The sequence below is a fragment of the Chinchilla lanigera genome, unplaced genomic scaffold (assembly GCF_000276665.1).
Source record: "Chinchilla lanigera isolate Chin_1 unplaced genomic scaffold, ChiLan1.0 scaffold00016, whole genome shotgun sequence".
Classification (NCBI taxonomy): Eukaryota; Metazoa; Chordata; class Mammalia; order Rodentia; family Chinchillidae; genus Chinchilla; species Chinchilla lanigera.
The window spans coordinates 14,228,442-14,247,148 of NW_004955417.1; the positions used below are offsets into that span (position 1 = coordinate 14,228,442).

The following is an 18,707-nucleotide window of genomic DNA, read 5'->3' on the forward strand; positions in this document are numbered from 1 at the left end:
ACTGAGGGCAATAGAGGCAATAACCTAACACAGTGGCAACAAGTACACTTAGGGTCCAATCTTGGTTTCTAATACCAGACTCCAGTAAAAGGAACTAAACCCCAAATTCTAGATCTGAAGCAGGAAATATATAAGATGAACTCAAATATCTTACAATAAGGAGGTATCAAAAAAAGAAAATAAAAACCCACATTGACAGTGGTATGTCACAGGGACAAAGGTATCAACTGAAAGAGATACCATTGGCCAAATCTGGAACAATTCAAGGGAAAAAGAAAAATGTAAGTCTATATTGATACAAGTGACTACATACATACATACATATGTACATAAAATCTCCTATATAGAATTCCAAGTAATTTATGTAATTATTTTGCCATTACTTTAGTGTGGGTTATGATTTTCTTCCCAAGAGTATACACAATATGGAAAAAGGAAAAGAGCAATGTTACCATTAAAAAAAAAATCTGACAACACTATCTCAGCCAGGTGATCATGGTTAACACCATCAGTGATAAATCATGTTGACAGAAAGTATTTTAGTATGATGGGATGAAACTTCCTCTCCTGGTCTTCTTCCCCAAAACAGATAACCCCACTCTCATCATAAGAAAAAACATTCCAAAAAATGCCAAATGTCAAATGAGAGACTGTCCACAAAATATCTAACCAATATTACTGAACTCTCTACGTCATGAAAAATAGACATTCTGAGAAACTGTGACATCAGGATGTGATAACTAAATGTAGTACAGTATAATGGATAAATTCTGAAACAAAGAAAAGGCGTTAAGTAAAAACTAAGAAAATTTGTGCAGAAAAGTGACTTTAAAATTTGTATCAAAACTGGTTTGTTAACAGGACAAAGAAGGTCAATAATAAGGAAAGTCGAATGTCAGGTGCAGTACTATTTTTGCAGTTGTTCTGTAAATGTAAAACTATTCAAAAATAAAAAGTTAACTTAAAAACAAAGGAAACTGAGGTAATCCTTCACTTTTTAATTCAAACAAGTTCTTATTAGTGTTTGGTACTGTCTGGGCCCAATGATAGAATATATACATCAGTCAGTATCATTGTGGCTATACCACAATCAACTAGGGAGCTTTCAAAAATTCCGATACCTGGATCCCAATTTATAATAGTTAAATGCTAAATTTCCCAGAGTAAAAAGTCAGCACTGTTATTGCGTTTTCCAAAAATCACCAAAATGTTCACATGACCTAGTCAGTCACTAAATACAATGCATATCATATCCAATCACAAATCCCTAGTAATCAGGGCTGGGGATTTAGCTTAGGGGCATAGCGCCTGCCTGGAAAGCACAAGGTTGTGAGTTCGGTTCCTGGTACCGGAAGAAAAACAAAAAACAAAACAAAACAAATCCCTAGTAATCATTCCTACATTAAAGCACACGGACTCCAAGTGATTCCTGTATTTAATTTCTGTACTGATAGGAACTCTTCATCCCACTATTTCACCAGAAATTTTTTGCAATCTCTTGTCAGAAGAGGCAATTAACAGCAAATAGCAAATACTAAAAATAACAAATTTTAGTATGTACATGTTTTTAAAAATGCACTTAAGGGGGCTGGGGATTTAGCTCAGCAGCACAGCCCCTTCCTGGCAAGCACAAGGTTGTGAGTTTCGTTCCCGGTACCGGAAAAAAACCAAAAAACCCCTCCAAAATAAATAAATAAAAATAAAAATGCACTTAAATGCACACTATTTTCAAAATAGCATCCTGTATTCTGTATTTTAAACTCTTATTTGGCAGGGGTAATTCTTACAGATTTGCTTTAAACTACTGACAATACCACTATAAGTGCTCCTTAGTAATAATCAAATGTTGTATTTTAAAGTTGTGTTGCATAGAAAGAACAAATTGTTATAAAAACTCTTTAAAATGTGGACATCCCTCCCATTATTCAATTCAGGCAGATATGTACAGTAAACATGAACAAACAGAGATATGTTATTTAATCAACTCACACTAAAGATTTGGAAATGTCTTCCATTAGTAGCCAATGGAATATCCTTTCTTACCATATAATACAGTTTACCCAGCATCAAATTTATATCACTGCTAAAAAATGCCCAAATAAAATATCTTTGTCATACTTACAAATGCTTAAGACAAAAATTTTTATACTGGGATTAATCTGCTGCAGAAATCTCTGTTTGCAATTTGTTTAATTTTAAAAATCTGTACAATTAGCCTAGCACCTATCAAAACATGTCAGTTTGTCAAAGTATATTCTCGTAAGACAAGCCTTTCCCATAATAGGTATAAAAACCAAATTCAAAAGGTATTATTTGTAATAATGTTCTATACCTCCTTGAAATAAAGAGGTTTGTTTGTGATAGTTACCAAGGGCACAGGTGTATATAGCACTAAACCTTTAAAATAATATTTTGAAACGGTTATCGTATACTATTTCCTTTTCTAAAGCTACATGGAAAGTGAATGGAAACATCAATTTAATTTTAGGCCACTAATTTTTCTCCAACTATAGTACACTGAACTATACAGCAGAAAATTAATTTGGAAAAATGTTAAGCTGATAGTGGTATAACTCATGAATTTGCTGAAAAATTATGCTCAGTGAAAAAGCAGGATTCACAATTAGCCCAAGTATTAATAGTGGATATCAAATATAAATCTAGTATCTCTTATAATACAGCTCAATGATAAATTTCACAGTTCTGGAATTTTGAGACCAGGGAAAGAATATGATATAAATTGTCTCAAAACTTAGCTTCATAAAATTTTTCAGTGGCCCAATGTCAAACGGGTTCTTTGGCATGTTAGCACAATTACTACATAAGGACTAATTCAGGGTTGGTCTGGACTGGAAACAGCTATGATGAAGGCTGCCAGAAATGTAGGTTCTCTCAGCCAAAGCTTAATGCAGTAGACTGGCAACACAACAGATCTTCCACCAGGCTGAAAAGAATGTTCTTTAAAATGACCCAAAAGTGGGAAAATAGGTAATATCTCACTGAAAAAATTGAATATCAAAGTATCAATCCAAAACTTATTGTGATATCCTAAAAAGCCAATCTCCAGTATCATAAGTAAGAAGGTACTGGCCAAATGAATTCCCCAAATTAGAGCCCCTCCCCCAAAAAGGAGCAGCAAGTTTCATGGACCAAAGATAACCAAGATGAGTTCTAAATGAAAGAAGTTGCAAGACAAGAAGAACCTTGCCTTCACAGACACAGATGGTAAGGCAAGCACAGAATCAAGTAGATATGACTCACTGTACAACTGTTCTCATATTAGGCAATACCAGGCTATTCCTTTGCTCTATCACCTAGAAAATTATTTCATAAAAAGACCCACTGATTTGAAAAAAGAGAAATACTCTTTACTTATATTTTTACTAACTACCTTTTGGTATAAATTGCCTTAGTTGCACTGATTTCTTATAATACCTTTCAGAAGTCTTTCCTTCACTGCTTGGATCACGTTGATTTACAACTTGACAGAATAAACCTAATTATGCTTCTCTTTGAATATTGCTAATTTGTGGATACTGAAATTTTTTAATCACTGAAATATATGAAGTATTTCATAGATTTTTTTATAAAGAGATCATACTAAGAATTATCCATTTACAAAGTCAATGTGTAAAACCCAAAACACCTAAAGAATCACAAACAGTAAGCACTTTCATTAAAGTGCAAGATAGAACACATGGGTTTAGGTCTATCCTTCCCAAACAATGTTTTAAAAACTAGATTCAAGGTAAGGAAAAGGATAAACCCATAAAGACACACAGCACAGCATACAGACAACAATAAATAACAGAAGTCAAAAAATTTGAAATCCAGAAAAAAAGTTTTTAATTAAGTAGCAGCTAAATCAGCAAATCAAAAAACATCTAAAACTTAAGTCAGTCATAGTCTTAAGGACAATTAATAAACAAAATTCTTTTCTCTGAGTCATTACCACAAGTTACTATAAAGTAAGATAAATAATATATTTCTTTATATAAAAGTGGAAATAAAGGGCCTGAGTGAAAAATATAACCAAACAAGAAAAAATATTCCAGGTTTTGTTTAGTATTTCACTTAATATAAGATTCTACATCCACTTGGTTCCCTGTGTCTTACTTAACATTGTAATCCATATGGGAAATGTCTGAACTCTGGTGACAAAGCAAGTCCTATAAACTCTTTACCAGTCTTTTAATCTACTTTAAAAACTACTGCTTGTCAATGGTGCATTCTGTGCCTTATCATATAAATTCAATTTAACATCCATTCCACTTTTAAATAACCATACACTGTGCCATGTGTAGGGTGCTTGCCTTGTTATTTTATTGAAAACAGCAAGTACTACCCCTTTTACTGTGTACATTATTGAAATATTCATTCAATACCTGTATAGCATTTGAAAATGACTGGCAAATTAATATTGTCTTAAAAATCACCTGCTAATTAGATATTACATGAGAATGAATACAGCTTATAAAATAATAAATTAACAAACTGCACGCTTACATCTTGAATACTATAGATAAATTAAAATAATCTCAATGGGAACAAGAAAATCTCTGTATACCTCTAATTTTTATGTCAACTTTTGTGTTGACTTAGTCAAAAGTAAGTGTAAGTTTTGTTCAAATTCTGATTTTTACAAGGAAGAAATATCAATGTAATGACATAACTTGGCTTTCTAATGTATGGCTCTAAAAGAAATTAGCTATTTTATTTTAAAAGTACTGCATTAGCCACTTTTCTGTCACTGGGACAAGATGACTAATACCCACAACTTAAATGAAGGGAAGTTTAACTTGACTCACAGTTTTAGGACATTCAGTACACAGTAATCTGGCTCCACAGCAGACACAGTATGGTAGAAGAGGTTGGTGAAGGAAAGCGTCTCAGCCCAGGGAAGCCAGGATATAGTGAAAAGGGAAGAAGGAGATAATGCCCTCCAAAGGCACATCCCCAGCGACATACCTCTTCTAATATGCCCCATCCCCTTGATAGCACATTTAGTTATGAACTCAATAAATGGATCAATCCACTGATAAATACAGACCCCCTACACACATGATCTAATCACTATCTAAAAGCCCCACCTCTAAACACATGAAACTTCTTGGGACATTGTAATACTCCCCTATAACAACTACATATTAATCCAATTTAGGCAAATTTGCAAAGGAATCCCAAAGTAATGAGCAGAATAAATTTTCTATGTAAACTTTGGAGTCTTCAATATGGGTAAATATTCCTGAGGAAAAAATGACTAATGATTTAGAAGTCTGCTTATATAAGGAATGGCAATATAGGATATATTGTACTTCTACTATAGACATAAGTACTTCATATCTACTCTGCATATTTCATTGTTCTTATATATGCTTGTGTCCGTATGTGTCCGTATACATATATTCTATATTGAGGAAAACAAATGATAAAACAATCTCCACACAAAAGCTGCTGCCTAAGAATATGGTCCAAAGCAAAGTGTGTGAATATTGTTCAATGTGTGACTCTGCTAAGACTTTAATTTTTTCTTATAATTTCAGTTAAAAATAACAAACAACACAACATTTTAACTTAGAAATACTAGCTTTACTCCAGAGGGCAAATACTCATTCAAAGAATAAAAACATTATTTTAAAATATGCCCCAGATACTTTCACAGTCTTACCCTCAAAAGATATAAGCTAACTATTCTCAATTTAAATGTAGACTTTTAACACACTGGACCAACTGAATCTCACAGCTCAGCTTATCCTAGCTTTCAAATGCTTGGAACACTTATATTAACCTAAAGCTGGGCAAAATCACAGACAATTTTATAACATTTTATTATAAAATTTTATAATTTTATAATATCACATGATATAATACTTTATTATATATCCTAGATAATTGAATGAGTACTATACTGAAAGCGAAACGCCAGACGGTTTTATCGGTACTTTTTCCTACCTCTGTGAAGGTGAAAAACCATTAAGTTGAATCATCACAAATTAAGCACCATCTGTATGTACCTAGGAGTGGAACTGGTGAATCGCGTTCTAAATTTATGTTTAACTTTTCAGGATACCACCAAACTGTTTTCCAAAGATGCTGTTTTATTGAAAGGTGTAGCTCAGTGGTAGAGTGCAAGCTTAGCATGTGTAGGTCCTGAGTTCAATTTCCAGTACCACTACCACTCCCATAAGAAGGAACAAAAGCTCCAATTTCTCCATATAGTCACTAAAAGTTGTTATTTACTCATTTTCATAACATGGTTGGTGACCAGTTTAAAAGGTTCCAAAAGATACGACAAAAAATTATCCAACTTTAAGACAACATTTATTCAACAAAGAATATTAACTAGATGCTAGATATGTGCCATTCTATTGCATCAAAATTATATTCCACTCATCATTAACCCCCACTACCACCCCCAGTCTATGTTTCCCAGGCTGGTCTTGAACTCCTGAGTTCAACTGATTTGCCTACCTGAGCCTCTCAAGTGCTAACATTACAGGTTTTCATTACCATGCTTGCTCCTTGCTAATCATGAATTCTTTAGACATCGTAAAAAAATAACAAATATTTACACAAGCACAATATATTTTTAAAGATTTAATGAAGAAACATACCTCATTTGTATAATAAAAGTGTTATTAATGTATTTTAAGAAACAAAATAAAATTATAAAAAAAGACCCAGAAGATAAAAAATTAACTTTTTGAGAATAATTACAAACCGAATTTTCTTCTTCCTCTTCTAATTCTCGCTGCTGTTCTTCATGTCTTTTAGCTTTGATCTCCATAGCTTCTGTGATTAAGTCTCTTAATATTGATACAGGTTTTGCATTCTTGATAAAAGGATGCTAAAAAAGTAAAATTCAATGGTATAAAAATCATAAGATTTTTCTAAATTACAACTAACAAACATTAAAGCAACAGTAAATGCTAACCAGGTTGGTTAAGAAAACAGAATACGTTGGCTGCTTTAGAAAACTCAACACACAAAAAATAATTGTTAATAATACTACATTACCCTTAAAGATATAATTGTCCAAAAGAAGTATATACTAGGTAGTAAAAACAATAAAGACTTTTAAAACACAGTGCTAATTATATTACAAACAAAAAACCCCAGTGGTAATTACATTACAAATAAAAATAACTTATTTTGGTATGGAGCTACAGAATTTATAAGCTGACAACCAAAGGTCAGCGGACAAAAGGAAGGCAACTAATTTCATTACTTCTTTTACATACCTTCTATTTTGTTGTGTTTCAAGTAATTTATTTCTAATAAAGACAAAAAATATTTTCAGATAACTAGTGCTTCAGTGTCACAGTATATATAAAAACAACTTATCATTTCTTTTTTACATAATTCTAAACTAAAATGGCTAAGTTCTCCATAATGTTATTATTACATACTCTGATAAACGAAGGAGAGCAGCAATGCAGCTTCAAAATTTAATCTTCATAATTATACGCCAGTAAGTTTTTCAGGTAAAAGCAACATGTTTATTTTAATACAGATCAACAGAATACAAAAACATACATCAAGACAAAAATGCTGATGAAGAAATTATAGATATTTAGAAGCTGTAAAAGGGTAAACATTTAGGGAAACTATAAGTTAAGAATTTCACCAGAGTCTGGTAAATAGTAGGATCAATTATACAGAAATAATAAATTTCTACACCAGATAAATTAAGTCCCATTAACAAATCAGTGGTTAAGACTCCTGGGCAAAATTAAGTTGTGTCTAGACCTATAGCCAGATCCTACATTTCTCAGTTTCCCTTTTACCTGGTTGTGATTAAGTGACTAAGTTCTCACCAGTGGAAAATGAGTTCAAGCATTGTGTTTCATGTCCTGGTCTCGGCTATAAAACACTCTACACCCATCCATGATTTCTTCTTTTTGTGCTAAGTTAGAAAACAGAGGTACTTGTGATGCAACTACAAAGACAGTTCTAGAGATACTGGAACAGCAAGAGGCAAGATACCCCTCTCCTACTCTGAAACCTTTTGAGAAACAGTAGTGGAAAGGAATCAAAAGCAGAACAAAACAAAGAAAAAAAAAAACCACACATAAAAAAGAAGTTATGTTCTTTGCCCTTAACGAGTTTACAACCTAAGGAATAAAAGATAAATATACATTTAAAAATTATAGTATGACAAACATATTACACTCATGATGGTTTAGCACAACCTACATGTTAAAGAGATGTACAAACAGAAGACTACACCAAAGGTGTAGCTCAGTGGTAGAGTGCAAGCTTAGCATGTGTAGGTCCTGGGTTCAATTTCCATTACCACTACCACCTCCAAAACAAAAAAAGATAAAACAAATACAAGAATGGGAAAGGTATTCACAGATGCCTCAAAAGAACAGGTTGTTTTAGGAGGAGGAGTATGAACAAGTACACAAAACAGAAACTATATACTGGAATACAGTAGGAACACTTGTCTGGTCAAGGCAGGAACATCATTTAGAGAAATGGGGTTCTGCGACTTTCAATACAGGCAACAGTGAGGCAAGGAGAATAAATGCGTAGGATAAGATGCTTATATTTTAATTACAGAAATGAGGATAATATAAAAAGCCTTTATTAAATAATCTTGCAGTACAGTTCAGAAATTAAGTGAGGAAGAGTCTGTAAATATATACAGGTATGAATTACTAAGAAGCTGGGTTTTAAGAAGTAGCTGCCAAGAAAAAGAGGAAATGGAGAATCTGATGGCAAATGAGAAGAATTCAGTGGCACTGAAATATAAGTCAAACAAAAATATCCACGAATAACGTGATCAGAGTGGAATAGGTGGAAAACTTAGCCAATATGATACTAAAGAAGTTTCAGATTTTGAAACATTTTAGAATTCTGATTTTCAGACTAGGAAAGTTCAACTGGTAGTCTATGGTCTATGCAAATATTCCAAAATCCTAAAAAATTCTGAAACTTGAAACACTTCTGGCCCCAAGCAGTTCAGATAAGGGATATACAACTGGCATTAACAGACGTGGAACATCAACAGTATACCAACTGGGAACCAAAAGAATTACATCTCTTTAAAAAGGTATATAAATCTCAAACTATATTATATACACCTTGTTACCTTTTGGGGCATGCTCCAAAGAAAAAAAGAAGTTTGTTGTGTTTACCCCTATATTTAAACAACCTAGCAACAGTCTGACATGTAAAAAGGCAGCAGACTGGCTAGAGATGGTGGGATCCAAGGAAGGATACGGTTATGCCTTTCATGAGTTTTGTTTTTATATCCTTTATCCCAGATTGGGTACTACACAAGCCAGTACAAACTTTAAAAGCCCCTATAAAACCCTGCTTCCCAAGTGAAAGAACTAGGAAATGGACAACCTAGCCACAAAGAAAACTTTCACACAATAATCATTCCACTCCAAACATCACAGAAAAAAATATGGCTCCAAAGGCTTAATGAGGAACCAGTAGTGGTTGCCACCTCATGAAAATGTCTGGGTTTACTACTGAGATGTATCAAATAAGATAGAATACCAAGCTAAGGCTCTTATCCCCAGGAAGTACTATAAAAAGTACCCACTCCAAGAGGAAAGTGCCACATGGGAGCCCATACTTACACCCCTATCAGGAAGTAATAAAGAGCTCCATTCTCCTCTTGGAGTGGGGTCACAAGCAGCGGAGTAAAAGGTCACAAGTATCACTACCATTCAGCTATCATGAGGTCACCTTCCACCCAATGCAGTACCAGTTGAAGATATTGAGGAAACCTAACTTTGTATCCACATCAAGTGGTAACAAGCCCTCACCCACCCTGCAGTGCAAAGGACACCAAGTACAGAAAGTGGACTTCTCCTCTCAGTTATAAATAAGATGACAACCCTCTACCCTCACTGGAGCAGTACAAAAGAGGTTTGTTATAATAGAAGATTTAAGTAAGGGGTCGTGGGTGTAGTTAAGTGGTAGACTGGTGGCCTAGCATGTGTGAGGCCCTGTGTACTATCCCAAGTACAAAGGAAAGAAACACAGAGAGAGGGGAAAAAGGAAGAGAGGAAAGAAGGAAGGAAGAGACGGAGGGAGGGAGGGAAGGAAGAGATGGAGGGAGGGAGGGAAGGAAAGGAGGGAGGGAGGGAAGGAAGCAAGGCAGCAAGCAAGCAAGCAAGCAAGCAATGGGGAGGGAGGGAGAGAGGGGATCCACAGCCTTATAACATAATACCCACACTGTACAGATTTCAACTGTTTCTCATCATACCAAAACCAGGAAAATTACCATTTAAATGACAGAGAGCCAATCAACAGACCCTAACAACAAGATGACAAAGATATTAAAATTATTTCATAAGGATTTTAAAGCAATGAGAAAACAAATTTGGAAAGTCTTAGTAAAGAAAAGATAATCTGAAGTCAGGTATTATAGCCCTCCTGCTTTGCTCTTGTTGTCCAAGATTGCTTTTGGTATTCTGGGTCTCTTCTGGTTATTTTAAATTTTAGGATTGTTTTCTCTAGATCTGTAAAGTATGCTGTTGGTATTTTGATTGTAACTGCAATTAATCTGTGTAACAATTTTGCGTATATGACCATTTTGACAATACGGGTTTTGCCTATCAAGGAGCAGGGGACATCTTTTCCATTTTCTGATGTCTTCTTTGATTTCCTTTTTCAGAGTTCTTGTTTTCTTTATAGAGGTCTTTCACTTCTTTGGTTGGGTTAATTCCCAGGTACTTCATTCTTTTTTGAATCTACTGGGAATGGTACCGTTTTCATAATTTTCTTCTCATTGAGTTCATTATTGGTGTACACAAATACTAATGATGTTTGTATGCTGATCTTGTATCCTTCTATGCTGCTTAAGAGTTTTCTTGGTGGAGTTCTTTGGGTTGTTTATGTAGAGTATCATGTCATCATATCACGTTATCACAAACAATAATTAGAACTCTTTCTTTCCTATTGTATCCTTTTATTTCTTTCTCTTGCCTAATTGCTCTGGCTAATGTTTCAAGTACTATGTAGAACAGAAGTGGTGATAATGGACAAGAAACACAAAAAGTTTAGAACTTAAAAATGCAGTACCTGAAATTTAAAAACTTGATGGACAGCCTCAAGAGCTAAGTGGAGATATAGAGAAGAATCAATGAACTGGAAGATGAAAAAAAGACAAAAACAAACAGTATAAACAGTAGAAAGAAAACAGATTTGGGCAGCAGGGACCTATGAAGATAAAACAAAAGTTCTAAAATTTATGTCTCTGGAGTAAAAGAAAGAGAAAGAAAGTGGGGCTGGAAAGGTACTTGAAAAAATTTGGCTGAAAATTTTTCTAATTTAGCAAGAGATATAAACCTACAGATTTAAAAGCTAAACAAATTCCCAGCAGGATAAACTGAAAGAGGTTCAGACTTATTATAAAAAATTTTATCACAAAAAATATTGTAACAAGACACATCATAATTAAATTTCTGAAAATCAATGATTAAGAAACAAACCTTGAAAAAAGCCAGAGATAAAACAATCCAAGTAACAGTACATATCTCCTTAAAAACTATGGCACTTAAAAGAAGTAGTATGACATTTTCAGTATTGCAAAAAAAAAAAAAAAAGAACTGTCAACCCAAAATGCTGACTCTAATATAAATATCTACCATGAAAGGAGGGCAAGTCATGACATTTTCAGAAGAAGAAAAACAAAGAATTTCTCACTATCAATCTATCCTAAAAGAATAGCTAACATACTCCTCTAATTGGAAAGAAAATGATACAGGAAGAGATCTCGGAATATTAAGAAAAGGAACATCAAAAAGCAAAAAATAGAGTAAACAACAAATTTCCCTTCTTCTCTTGAGTATACTCAATTATGTTTTAAGATTAAACCAAATACTATAACACTTACGTGGTTCTGAATGTAAGTATATACAGGAAGTATTTAAAGGCCATTATAATTAGAGGGTCAGAAAGGAAGGTGATTTCTTCTATACCTCACCTCTATTGGTAAAAGCAGGGTAACTCATATGTTGTAAAAGTTCACAGATACTATCTGTTCCATCCAGTCCCAGAGGCTGGTTCAAATGACAATAAATCTCAATTTACCTAATATTCTGACTTCCATGGTCTGCCTCCCAAACAGATATGTGGATCCTAACCAATCAGGAACTCTAGCGCTACTAGACTGAAATTGAACCTTATCCTTTAAATATATCTGGGATTTCAATTGCCTCATAATTTAAAAGCTAAGATTTCAACTTAATCTCAAAGGATCTTGCTAATTGCTTCACGTGTGTGTGAGGGCATGCATGTGCATGCTCCCTTTCATTTGGATTGAACAATTCAGATACTTATGATAATAATACCAATAGGTCCTTGATTTATGCAATTAATATTCCTTTGGAGTGCTTACTATATTTAAAAATAAATTTTTATTGTAAAAATACATACAACATAAATTTTAACATTTTAACCATTAATTAATTTGCTTCTGAAAAGTGACTGTTGTATATAACTCCAAACTCAAATCTCATAAAGAATATTCAATGAAAAGTCTCCATTCCACTCCTACTTTTTAATTTTGCAATTACTTGCTGTAGAAGCTAGTCTCTTAATTAATTTTTTAAGGATAATCCTTTACAATCCCTGGTATAAGTATATATATACATCTATGTATGGAAATGTATTTTCCACGTACTCTTCTTGACTGACCTTAGACTGTTTCCAGTTTCTTGAGAGATACTGTATGTAAGTTCTCTGTAATCTCTCATTATTACAATGTTGTATGACTATTTCTTCATATCTATTATTTCACATATATTTAAATTTTTCTGTAGACTAAATTTCTAGAAATGTTCTTGCTGGGTCAATGAATACAGAGAATTTAATTTTAAACAGATACTGCTAAAAATTGGCTTTTGTGGAGACTGAATACAAATTTAAATTTTCATAATAAACAATATATTTATGAATATTTTCCATGCCACTCAACAAATCTGTTTTTAATGGAACCCTGAAAAGTCACTTTTTATAAAAATCATTATGAATTCTTTGTCATTTTTTGAAAGAAACATTTTGCAAATATCAAATTTGTTAATGTGAGATATACTTGTATTAGTTGAGAGTTCTGAGACATTTCTGTTGAGAAGAAAAAGGTTCACAAACATTTATTATCCTATTAAATTACTTCTATTTGCATTAAATTTTAAGACAGACTTTAAAAAAAAACACCAAAACCTTCCTGACATTCTGGATACAAAGTCTGCTTACAGCAAGGATACTAGATAATCTTCTATCTAGCATTTATAACACGTAATCATCCTTTAGGGAGTTCAGGATCTTGAATTTACATTTTGTAGTACAGCAAAAAATCCATGGAGAAATGTTGATGGAAGGGACACAAGGAAAAGCCAAAGTGATAACAACTATGAAGACAAGAACTCATTTCTGAGAACCCTCTGGAAGTTTTGTTTTAAAACAGTACCAAGAAGTGAGTTAAGAACAAGGAGAGAAGGAAAAAAATGGGAAAAGATGACTGAACTGAGAAACAGAAAGTGACAGAAATAACACAGAGAAGAATGTTATATGTATGATGTCTTATCAATCTATAATTCTTTGAAAGGTTTAAATTTTTAGTGAATTATAAAATGGGAAATGATTATATTAGTAACAGATGGGATGGTGAATGTCAGAAAGCTAAAAGGTATGAAAAAGATATTTTTCTCTTTGCAAGCACTGACCTGTAAAAGTTGTGTTGCAGTAGCTCTCTGTTCAGGATTCTTCACTAAGCACTTTTTAACAAAATCGGTAAAATCATCAGACCAAAGTTCAGGCTTCCTGAATGTTGGTGGTGGATTTGTGGGAATCATAAAAATAGCCTAGTACAAATGAAACATCCAAAAGACACAGTGAGAATCACAACAGCACAACCAAATAAACAAATCTCTTTATCTTTTATCAGACTTTAAATCTCAAAACAATTTAAGCTGTTCTAGGATTTCCAGTAAAACTGCAATTCAGGAAGTAAGTCCATCTGTTACTAATATAATCATTTCCCATTAAATTTCCTCTATTTGAATTGTAGCTCATTGAGCACATCATTCTTTATTTTATCTATTATTTTTTATCAGTCTCCAAAGACGACTTTACATTTCTAACCCTTTCACCAAAGACATTTCCTAGTTAAGCATATTCTCAAATTTTGGTACTGCAAGCCAGATTTATTTCCCATTTCAATTATACATAAGTACTGTTGCTCAAGATGGATTCATCAGTTTGCATCTTCAATCCAAAATACTTAAGCACAAATGAAATTACTACTGCAATTTGAAGTCATAGTTGATGGAACCAAGATTTTTACTTTTCATCTTAAATATGAGTCATGATTCTAAATGAAAAAGTTTCAAAGGTAATATACAACTTTAATTTTTAGTAATAACAGTACTAATGATTCAGTAATAATTACAATAGATTCAGATAGCTCAACATTTAGAAGCTATAAAAAGCTTCAATTCACCCTTGTTCTCCTAGCTATCCAGTCACATTTTTTAACCAAGACAATTAATCCCTAATGCTCTTAGGAAATCATTGTGTGTAATATATTAACTTCTCATTTGGTCATCTGGAATAGTTCACGATAAAATGCCATCATTAAAACATCATTTTCTTTGAAAAGATATGGAACAATAAAACTAAAATATTATCAATAAATACTATTACAATTTTTAATTCTTCATGTTATAAAAAAGACACAAACAGCAATGACATAAATTTTACAAAGTAATATGAATTAGAACATATAACTAACTGTAGTTCAATAAATAACTGTAGTAAATCAACATAATAGGTGAGATGAGGGAAAAAGTGGCCTTAGGGCAATCTTACTGTAAACTACAATCATGAGCTCTCCAAAATATATCCATAGGTTTAGCACCCAAATATCTCCCCTTCCAGGCTTCAGAATTCTTTGACTTTTCATAAGTTCAATGTCTATCTCCAAGCTTTTCACTTGGCTTTTGGTAGCATGCTCTACCCTCCCCTCTGAATTCAATGTGCATTAATTTATGCCCATTTTCCTTAATTCATAAAGACTTGGGCTGGAGAGATAGCTCAGTGGCACAGTGCCTGACTGGCAAGCGCAAGGTCCTGAGTTAGATTCCTAGCACCGAAAAAAAAAAAAAAAAAAAAAAAATTGTAAAGACAGAGATGGTAATACTACAAATTAGTTACATCTAGAAACTAAGTTTAAAAAAAAAAATTAAAAAAGACTAATCACGGCTATGGTTAAAACTTCTGTGTGTAATATATTAACATTTTCATCTATTAAAAAAACATCAAAACTATAGGTAAAGTTATAAAGATAATGTATTCTAAGGATATTGATTTCAATGGATTCCTTACGTAAGATAAAGCTGGCGTGTTCCCGTCTAAATTTGCATTAACTGATTAAAAGCCACTTATAAGAATTTGAGAGTCACATAATTTCCACAGTAAAAGATATATAACAGGTTATTTAGTTCAATCCTCTCATTTTACAGCAAAGCTAAAATTCAGAGAGGTTAAGTGACTTAAAGACAAAATTTCATAATATAAATGTATTATTGCTTAAATGAGAAAAGTACTCCATTGCTTCTATCATGTTTCAAGCAAGGTGGTAAAGTACAAACCAAATATGGTTACTAAATCTAAACAAACAAGTCTAATAGGACAGCAGGGATGATTATTCTACTGTCAATGTATCAAGTCCTTCCTTCTATTTCCAAGAAAGCAAAAGCAAGTTTTAACCTTTTGAGATAAGGCACAGACAAAATAGGTCTTAAATTTATTACAATCACAACTTGGACAGTTCATAAAGTTGAAAAGCATTCAATCAAATTTAAATGACAGAAAGACAATTCAATGGAAAAGAGTCTTGTCAACAAATGGTGTCAGAAGACTGGATATGCACATGCAAAAAAACCCAGCAGATTATTGTCCATGTTACATGTATAGAAAAATTAACTCAAAATGATCGAAGACAATTGGACGATATGCACTATTAATCTTGGCACTGTGGAAAGGATGAGGCAAGAGGACTACAAATTCAAGATAAGCCTTGCCAACTTAGTAATTTTGTGAGATCCTGTCTCAACGTAAGTTATTTTTGAGCAAATTAAAGGAGAGGAAGGGCTACGAATATAGGTCAGTGTAAGGGCCATGGTTCCAATCTCCAGTACCCTCCCCCAAAGATTTAATTGTAAGAGCTAAAACTATAAAACTCCCAGAAGAAAACAAAGGAGGAAAAGCTTCATGACACTGAAGGTGGCAATGATTTCTTGGCTAGAACAAGAGTCCAAGAAATTAGACTTCATTAAAATTACAAAATTTATGCATCAAAAGACACTATAAAAATGTAAAAGGAAAGCCACAGATGGAGAATACATTTACAAATCATATAAGAAGCAATCAATATCATGAAGAACTTCTACAACTCAACAACAAAAACACAAACACCTAATCTATTAAATGGGCTGAGGAATTGAATAAACATTTCTCCAAAAAAGCTATACAAATGGTCAATGAAGGTATGGAAAGATACTGAACATCACTACTCATTAGGAAGATATAAATTGAAATCATAAAGATATACCATTTCATACTCTACATAATGGTGAAAGAAAAAGGAAGGCAAAGGAAATGGGAAAAGGGAAATGGAAAGAGGGGAATGAAGGGGAGAGGAAAAGGGAAGGGAAGGGGAAGGGGAGGGAAGCACAGGAGAAAATGTTGGCAAGGATGTGGAACAACTGAACCCCCTCTGTGTTGCTGTTGCAAATGTAAATAGTAGTCACTGTGGAAAAATAGTATGGTGATTCTTAAATAAATAAATATAGAATTATCATATGACCCAATAATTCTACTTCTGTGTATAACCCAAAAGAATTTTTAAAGAAGAGATTAGAACAGTTATTGTATGCTGATGTTTGTAGCAGCATACTCACAATAATCAAATGGATGAAGCAAACCATGTGTCCAGTAACAGATGCATGGACATACAAAATATGGTATAAAGAGGAATACTATTAAGCCATAAAAAACAAAAAATTTGACCCATGCTACAATACTGGTGAACCTTGAAGACATTATGCTAAGTGAAATAAGCCAATGGCAAAAAGACAAGTATTTTATTATTCTTATATAAGGACCTAGAGTAATCAAATTCATGAAGACAGAGAAAAATAACATTGCAAGGAGCTGGGGAAGTCAGAGTTCAATAGGCATGGGGTTTCAGTGGGAGAAGATGAACGGTCCTAGAGATGGACAGTAGTGATTGTTGCATATAAATGTGAACATACTTGATACCACAGAACTGTACTTAAAAATAGTTAAAATAGTATATTTTATGTTGTTTACATTTTACCATATAAAGAATATGAATGAGGGAAAATATGAAGTAACAAGTTCAGAAATACTTGTTGAAAGCCTACTGCATAAGAGCATGGTATTACACCTTACACAGGGCTTAAAGACACAGCAGAAAACAAAATCACTGTCCTTAAGAAACTTCTAACCCAGTGTGGTGATAAAGACCAAAGAGTAAAATAGTTACAGAATGTTAAAATTGTAAAAAAAAAATTATATAGGGCATAAAGAAGAAAGGTCATTCCCATCAGAGGAACAGCATAAGAGAAAAGGAGTGAAATATGGCTTCTTAGAAGAGTAGAGAGCAAGCAGATTTAACTGTACAAAGACTCGGGAAAGTAACATGAAATAGAGAGGATATACAGTTCCACACCAAAGAGTCTGCAAGAAAGTATTCCACTGAAAATTTTTTGGTGGGAGGAGTGTTGTGTTTGTTTTTACTTTTAATCAGAGTACATTTATGACATAAGATATAACTCAAAAAGCAAAACAAACCTAGAGATACACTAAACATGGAATATACAAAAGGTCAGTTAGGGACTAGCATAGTGTACAATTGCCAATATGAGTAATAAAAAGTTCAAACTAGGATAATATCCATAGGAATAAAATAGAAGAAATGAAGCAGGAGAGACTTCACAGAAGAACAGAGAGTACATGTTAACAATATTGTTTGGGAAGGATAGAGAAGAAAAAATGAAAGATTACATTCAAGAAATACAATTAAAGAAATAAAAACCAGACATCTCAATTGTAAGAGACTCCAGTAGTCTAACATCTCACTATATCATTATTTTGTATGGTCTGTTTGGTTTGATTTCATTTGGTTTGAGATGAGGTTTCCATGCTTCCAGGGCTGACTTTGAACTCTCGATCCTCCTACCTAAGCCACCCTAGTAGGTGTGCCTCATCACAGCTGGATATATCATTTTTTAAGTATCCTCAGAATAAGCAGCCCTTTACTACAACGTATTATCAAACTTTACATGGGGACAGGAATAAAGACACAATATTCAAGTCTGTAGATTCCATAGTAAAGGTTAATCTCTTTATCAGTGCATATATCATCTATCAAAGAGAGTAAATTCTTTAATAGATGAGAATATTCTTGTACATCATGTTACATCATATTAAACATATTATATCTGTGACAGTCCTTCAAAACCAAGATAGCCAGTATTATGAAGCAATAAGAATCTTACAATCCAACAAGTATTTATAAAGCCTCTGCTTGTAGCCTTGAACTTGGAGCAATCCTGCTTCAGTCTCCCAAGTGCTGGGATTACAGGCATGTACACTACCCCCAGCTACTATAAAGCCATTTTCTGTGTGTTCAAATGATGCTATAATTTAGAAAT

General features: G+C 33.3%; 1 protein-coding gene across 3 annotated transcripts in view; it reads right to left on the reverse strand.

The window, feature by feature from the left end:
- The window catches only part of Stk3 (serine/threonine kinase 3), a 282,703-nt gene that overhangs the window by 129,591 nt on the left and 134,405 nt on the right, over positions 1-18,707 (reverse strand). For all 3 annotated transcript variants that reach the window (XM_005381850.2, XM_005381851.2, XM_013512823.1), the window contains 2 exons: positions 13,692-13,829; positions 6,722-6,847 (listed from right to left, as the gene is read on the reverse strand). In XM_005381850.2, coding sequence (XP_005381907.1) covers positions 6,722-6,847; positions 13,692-13,829 — 264 coding nt within the window. The remainder of the gene's footprint in view (positions 1-6,721; positions 6,848-13,691; positions 13,830-18,707) is intronic.